The sequence below is a fragment of the Coturnix japonica genome, chromosome 26, assembly GCF_001577835.2.
Source record: "Coturnix japonica isolate 7356 chromosome 26, Coturnix japonica 2.1, whole genome shotgun sequence".
Classification (NCBI taxonomy): Eukaryota; Metazoa; Chordata; class Aves; order Galliformes; family Phasianidae; genus Coturnix; species Coturnix japonica.
The window spans coordinates 874,635-882,078 of record NC_029541.1 but is presented as its reverse complement, the minus strand read 5'-3'; the positions used below and the strand labels follow the sequence as shown (position 1 = coordinate 882,078).

General features: G+C 49.7%; 1 protein-coding gene across 1 annotated transcript in view; it reads left to right on the top strand.

Annotated features, from left to right (window-relative positions):
* NELFE (negative elongation factor complex member E) overlaps positions 1-7,148 on the top strand; it is a gene marked incomplete at its 5' end in the record, with an annotated part of 9,314 nt that extends 2,166 nt beyond the window's left edge. The window contains 3 exon segments of the mRNA XM_015884839.2: positions 6,728-6,741; positions 6,857-6,959; positions 7,047-7,148. Of these exon segments, the coding sequence (XP_015740325.2) occupies positions 6,728-6,741; positions 6,857-6,959; positions 7,047-7,129 (200 nt within the window).
* Between the last annotated feature and the right edge of the window lie 296 nt (positions 7,149-7,444).

The following is a 7,444-nucleotide window of genomic DNA, read 5'->3' as shown; positions in this document are numbered from 1 at the left end:
AGTTAGAAAAAAAAAACTTGTGAAGGTTTATAAGAGATGTGAGAACTTGTAATAAAGGATTTGGATCATTCACATCTGAGTCCGTGCTTCAAATGCTGCAGGGGAATGGCTGCGTTGAGCCCTGGGAATGGTATTCTCTCCTCATGCTCTCTCACTTCACTTTGGTTACTGAGGAAACGACGTTTGAACTCGGACTTAATGATTTCTCTGTGTGGTCCCATTGGTGCTGAACTCGGATCTCAGACGAGCTCCTGGATGTGCCCCATAAAGCACAGACCAATTTCCTTCTGCTTTCTGCAGCCCCGTTATTTTGTGCCACCAGCCCTCGTTCAAACCACTGCAGGGTGGGAATTTCTGCACACCTTGAAACAGGAGCATCTCTATTTACTTGATGGAGTCTGTCTTTTATCATTCTGGGAATGGGGGGGAGGGGAAGAAGAAAATGCAGTTTCCATGGCCTGGTGGAGGGCACGATGGCATGCGCAGGGTCACCCTGCCATGGACAGGATGGTGGCTGCTCCTGGGTCACAGCTGAGCCCTGTGCTGTGGGGCTGGGCAGGATGGATCACAGGCCCCATGGTTGCCCTGTGACGCACAGCACTGGGAGGTGGGGGCAGCGCTGCCCTCTCAGCCTGTTCTTTTCCATTGGGATGTGTATGTCTGCGTTCGTGTGGCTGTAGCTGGGTGTACCATAGGTACTGGTGTCTCAGTACCTGTGTGGGTCGGTATCTCCCATGTGGAAGAGTGGGGGGGTGTTGATCTGGGGAGATGGAGGGTGTGTGTTGATTTGGTGTAGCTACCTCACGGTTCAAGCTGGGTGCTGTTGTCATTGATTTCATTTTGGGGGTGGGCTGGGGAGCTCAAGGGTTTCTGGTGTTGTAACAGCCTCTGCCTGAGGTCGAGGCAATCTGAGTTAAACTGAATCTCGTAATGCTGTTAAGAGTTGTTGTCCCCAAAATGCAGTTCAATCTAGATCCTGTCCCAGGCACTGAACATGATGAGGACAGCCCCAGGAAGCTGGCACAGAGCTCTGCCCTGCTCCCCATCACAGGGGGCTGTGGGGGGGCAGCTCTGAGCCATGCTGTCAGGTTGGGGGGGCAGGTCCCCCAAATGCTAAAGCACAAAGTCCCAACTCAGCTGCAGTCCAGTGAGCGTGGCTTCTTGGCCTCTGCTTCTTCAGATCCTTCCCTTGCTGCCCTGCCTCTGCCTGTGGGCAGGCAGCAGGAGGCCCTGGGGCTGCACTTGCCTGTTTTGCCATCTGTTCCATGCCCCAGAGCACGGTGCCTGCAGGCCCCGTGCTGGGGCTGAGGGCTTTGGCCACAGAGGGTGAAGGTTCAGGGCTGGGCTGCAGATGGGCTCCGTCCTTTCGCACTGTGCTGGGTGCTCCTTTAGGGCTCAGGACTTGCACTGCTTTCTTGTGGTCTCTGAGCCTCTGTGCACCTAATTTTGCTTCTCCCTCGGTGCCTTTGGTGGTGTCAAGCATGGAGATAATAACTGCTGTCCAGGGAGGGAGCTCCACCCGCGGCGCGCACGCTCCACCTGCTGGCTCCTGATTTTATAGTCTCTTGGTCCCTCTGGCTGCATGTCAGAGCTCTGAGACTGCTCTCCCGTGTTGCCAGGCGCCACCGCTCTCTATTGCTGGCTTCCATCGCTTCCCGCCCCGAACCCGCCCAATCTGGGGCTGGGTGGGGGGCGAAGCGGCGAAAACAGGAGCAGGGAAAGCAGGACGCGCAGGCAGCTCTGGTCCCCGCAGGGGTGCTTACAAAACCGGGAAGCTCGCTCGACCCTGCTCCAGTACAGCCCCTCAGCCACATCCCCCTCCCCAGTACAATGAATAAACATTCATAAACTTTTTACAATCCCTCCTTTTTCTTTGAACTTACTTATTTTGTTCATTGAATCTTTGGAGTGCTTGCTGGCTTAACGCATATATCTCCCTATCTTCATCCTCCTGCTCTATGGTCTCATATTTAGCGCGTATTAACATTAAATGAGCTGCTTCTAATTGATTCTTTACGATTGCAACCACCCGATTAAAAATACATGGTCCAAAGGTTAACACTATAATTAATAACAACGGAGGTCCAGCTATAGTTGATAATAATGTGGTAATGAACAGGCCCACCTGATATTATTTGCATTTTATTATTGGATTAACCATTTATGTGAATATAAGTCCTTTTCTGTGGCATTACGTAAGTCACTTTTCCCTTTTGGAACAGTCCCCACACATCTACCTTTCCCAGATACTGGGGTTAAAGTTATTCCTATCTCTTGTCCCCAATTACATTGAGAAGGACTACTTTCATTTGAATACGTTGGGCTATCCGGATCCCCTATTGCCTCATAATAAGGAGGTTTTATGCTTACACATAACCAGCAACGTTCGGTTACATTGGGGTTAGTCTGGTTCAGTACCTGGAAACTGGAACTTATGACTTTCCAGGTGTCGCTTTCAAGTACTGCCTCGCTACTTCCTGTAGTATTTATAGGGGACGGCTCTGTTGTCCCGCCAGGAGCCAATGTTTCCTTGGTTACCGTGGGCCGGACCATCCCAAATGCCCCTGGGGTTCGGATTCTCATATTTTCTTTTAATATCACTTTGTTGGGCCCGACTGCCCGAGGAATTTCTGGTATTTCTTTCTTTATTTGTATGAATCCTCCCTGGTCAGTCCCAGGCTCCCAGTATCTTACACCCCATATTTTCCCTAATAGCCACACTGGATTATCTGGATTTGTTACATTTATTCATAGTTGCTGGCAGATATCTCTCTCTCCCCACATAGCCCGTCTTCCCAACTGTGGGTTTCGGTCAGGAGGTGTGCACACATAGGGTCCATACCCTACTGGTAGATATTTATCCTTCCCACCCCCAGGTGCTCAATCTGAGGCAATAGTTTCACATCCCCAATAGGCACAATCATATGAGTTTGGGTGGTTGCAGTATCCCCTCCCTGGGTTTGAACTTGGGCAAAAATAATATCCCTTACCAGCCGTAGTAACAGTCTCAAGAGTTTTTTGGTTCTCAAGCCTAATTAGTCTCCACTGGAAAGGTTGATGTGAATGGTGTTGCACCGCTATACAAAATGTGGTCACTGCAGGAATCCCCAAGTAACAATGGATGCCCCTAAGGCCCATCTTTCCCCACAATTCACTCCTCTGCCTCACTTGTCAACTGGGTTGCAACTAGTTATGAGGGTTTTTGGTTCTTCCCAGCAGCAGTAGTGTTCTTCAGGGGGGAGCCTTTACCTGGAATACCTATCGGGCTCGTTGCAGTGTGAGTTTCAGGTCGTCGCTCCCAGGAGCTACCTCCCACCGCTCATCATTGATGAGTTCTTTAACGCGGCTATCCTCTCTCTGCGGTTCGAATAGCTGTTTCTGTGGTAAGTAAAACAACATAGGGACCTTCCCATTGTGGTGTTAGTGTGGCTTCTTTCCAAGTTTTTATTAGGACCCTATCCCCTGGTGTGTATCCTATGGATTACTATCTCCAATGGGGACTGCTGTGCAATCAGACCCTTCTTTTGTAATTCCTTGTGCCTATTCATTAATTGTATAAGGTAATGTTTTAACTGATAATCTTGTAAATGGGGGTGGTCAAGAGGTATTTCAAGATTATAGGGCACAACATAAAGCATTTCAAAAGGTGAGATTCCCAGATCAGTTCTGGGCTTCGCATGTATACTTAACAGAGCTAACAGCAAGCATTTTATCCAAGAGGTCTTTGTTTCTACCATTAATTTGTTAAGTTGTTTTTTAATTTCTCCATTCATTTGTTCTACTTTACCAGAGCTCTGAGTGTGCCAAGGAGTATGATATTCCCATTTAATCCCTAGAATTCTCATTGTGTCACGTGTAACCTTTGACATAATATGTGGTTCCCTGTCAGAATCTATTGCTTCTATAATTCCATATCGAGGAATTATGCTTTCTAATAGTACCTTTACTACAGTTTGTGCTGTAGCCCTTGCCATAGGGAATGCCTCAACATATTTTGTAAGGTGGTCTACAATCACTAATAAATATTTGTACCTCCCAGTTTTGGGGAGTCCAGTCAAGTCCAGCTGGATCCTTGCGAAGGGTTGATAAGCCAATTCTCACACTCCTGGGATTCTTTTTCTCATATTTTTTTGCATTCACCCTTCAGCAAGTCATACATCCATTAACAATGCCCTTTGCTATGTTATATACCCCTATACACATATAATTATTGAAAAACTGATTCACTAAGGCTCAAGTACCCCAATGCGTTTGTTCATGGAACATCCGTAACACCCTCGTAGCTACTGATTTTGGTAAAACCTCCTGTCCATCAGGTAGTATCCATTTTCCCGTTTCATTTTCCCGAATCCCCATTTGTATCATCTTTTTCCACAGACGTGGGGCCTGTGCTCTTCAATATCTTTATTGATGACCTGGATGAGGGCATTGAGTGCACCCTCAGTAAGTACACAGATGACACCAAATTGGCTGGGAGTGTGGATCTACCTGGGGTAGCGAGGCCCTACAGAGGGATCTGGACAGGCTGGAGAGCTGGGCAGAAGCCAATGGGATGAGGTTCAACAAGACCACAACAACCCCAGGCAGCGCTACAGGATTGTGTGGAGGAAACGGACCTGGGGGTACTGATTGATGCTCAGCTGAACATGAACTGGCAGTGTGCCCGGGTGGCCAAGAAGGCCAACGGAATCCTGACTTGCATCAAAAACAGTGTTACTAGCAGGAACAGGGAGGTAATTGTCCCCCTGTACTCGGCACTGGTGCGGCTGCACTTCCAGTACTGTGTTCAGTTTTGGGCCCCTCACTGCAAGAAAGATGTTGAGGCCCTGGAACGCGTTCAGAGGAGGACTACAAAGCTGGTGATGGGTCTGGAACACCGGCCTTACGAGGAGTGGCTGAGGGAGCTGGGATTGTTCAGCCTGGAGAAGAGGAGGCTCAGGGGAGACCTTCTAGCTCTCTATAACTTCCTGAAGGGAGGTTGTAGTGAGCTGGGGGTTGGCCTCTTGTGTAATCGATGACAGAACTAGAGGGAATGGTTTTAAGCTGTGCCAGGTGAGACTCAAGCTGGACATTAGGAAATATTACTTCTCGGAAAGGGTGGCCAGGCATTTGAATGTACTGCCCAGGGAGGTGGTGGAGTCACCGACCATGGGAGTGTTCAAGAAACGTCTGGATGTTGTGTTGATGAATATGATTTAGCTGGGCAGTATTGGTAATGGTTGGACGAGATGATCTTCTAGGTCTTTTCCAACCTTGATGATTCTGTGATTCTGTGAAACAAAGCAGGGGAAGAGGATCTGACCTGCCCTCTGCAAACCTGGCCGGGTGGTCCTCCCTTTCGGTCACCTCATATACACACATAAGAGCAGCCTTTTTGGCCTCTTGGTCAGCTAGGTTATTACCTCTAATTTGAGGATCCAGTCCTTGCTGGTGACCCCTTACATGTACTACTGCAATCTCCTTTGGTTCTCTGATAGTTTTTAAGACTTGAAGGATCAGTTCCTGATGAATTAACCCCTTTCCCTGTGAATTTATAAGTCCTCCCATATTTTCCCAAAAGTGTGTACTATCCCATAAGCATATTTAGATTCTGTATATACTGTACCGCTCTTGCCTCTTAATAGTTTTAAGGCTCGTAGCAAGGCATACAATTCGCAAGCTTGAGCGGACCAGCTCGGGCTCAATGGTCTCGATTCTATCACCTCAAATGTTTTTCCATTTACCAGTCCATAGCCCAACTTTCTTTTTCCTTCATCTACTCTGGATGAGCCATCTATGTATATCTTTTTCCCTGTAGGTAATTCCATGTCATCTAGATCAGGTCTCAGTTTTATTTGCTCTTCTATTCTCCTAAGGCAATTGTGATCTAGGGGCTCGCTTGGTTCACCATAGAGGAACTGAGCCAGGTTCTGCACTGAAGTTGTTTCTAGGATCAGTTTTGGGGAGGAGATCAGAATTCCCTTGTACTTTAACAGTCTCGCATGTGTGACCCATTTATCAGCTTTTTGTTGCATACACGGTCCAGACCGCTCTCACCACATCACGTCGGGGTCACCAATTGTCACCTCCCGATCCGGCGACAAATCAAGGCTGCTGTGTGAAAGTACCGTGCCTCCGCACATGGGATCAGACGGGACTCACACACAGTGTGTAACACCGAATGTACCAGTTTAATGCCATGCCACAAACCCTATATAGTGGTACAGGTGACCGCCCCTATCAGATACCCATGACCTCCATGACTCCAGCCCTGGTGCACGCAGGCACCACCTGCCCAATACCCAACAAAGGCACTTCTGAAAGTATTGCTTTCATGAAGAAAACTCCCTCAGTCTTCTGCAGACGCTATGGGCTCACACTTTGGAGTCTGCTCCCTTCTTCCAGGCAGCAATGCGAGAGGTAACACAGCCCATTTAACAAAGCTGTGCCCCCATCTTGCAGAGCAGCACAAAACACGAGCACAGCGCACCATGTGGAAGTCCCAATCCTCAACAGATTTTCAGGGAGTACCAATTTTTAATGGATCCCATGGTAACCTCCCCCAGCCCTGCAGTCATGGCGACCCCAGAGAAAATCACTCTATGAGAGTTGAGTGCCACCCCACTCAGTTCATTATTGCCCCCACCCCATTATCTGTGGTTCCTATCCCTTTATTTTGTTCACTCTACCATATTTGAGCCCTATCTCTGTGTTTACCTTGCTCTCCTCAATCATTTTTTGACCCCAGGTTCGTCAGTGCCAGTGAGCGGCTGCAGGAGCCTGAAGACAGGGGGGGGAGCCTGGGGACGCCCCTGAGAGGGGAGAGCGGGGATACAAGGGCTGCTCCCAAGTGCTGACCCCTCTCCCAACCCCACAGCTGAACGGCGCCGTGGTGCAGGACATGCAGCTCCGTGTCAGCATCGCCCGCAAGCAGCCGCTGCTCGATGCCGCCACTGGGAAATCACTCTGGGGATCCCTGGGTGAGCTGGGGGGCACTGGGGGGGCACAGGGACGGTGTGGGGGTGCCAGCAGTGCTGAGTCCCTGCCCCCATCCTGTGCCCCAACAGCCGTAAAGAACAGTGCCAAGGGCTCACACCGCGACAAGCGGGCGCAGGTGGTGTACAATGAGGACCTCTTCGGGGTGCAATAAAGGTTTAGTGCACACAGCAGTGGTGTGGCAGGGTGACAATGGGACAGTGTGAGAACAGGGATGGGGGAACTGTGGGACACGGGGAGCTGCAATGGGGGAGGCTGAGTGGTGACCAGCTGCACACACACCTGTAACTGAACTGCCAGCCTCACCTGGCTGTGGTGCTGAGCATGCTGGGCTGCCTGGCCCTGCTCTCAGCAGCACTGTGTCCTCCCTCCCAGCCCCCACAATTCCACTGATACAGTTATGTCTGTTAGAGAGATTCACACTGCATGGAATGTGCCACGGCCAATAGCAACTGAAGGCTTCAGAGCC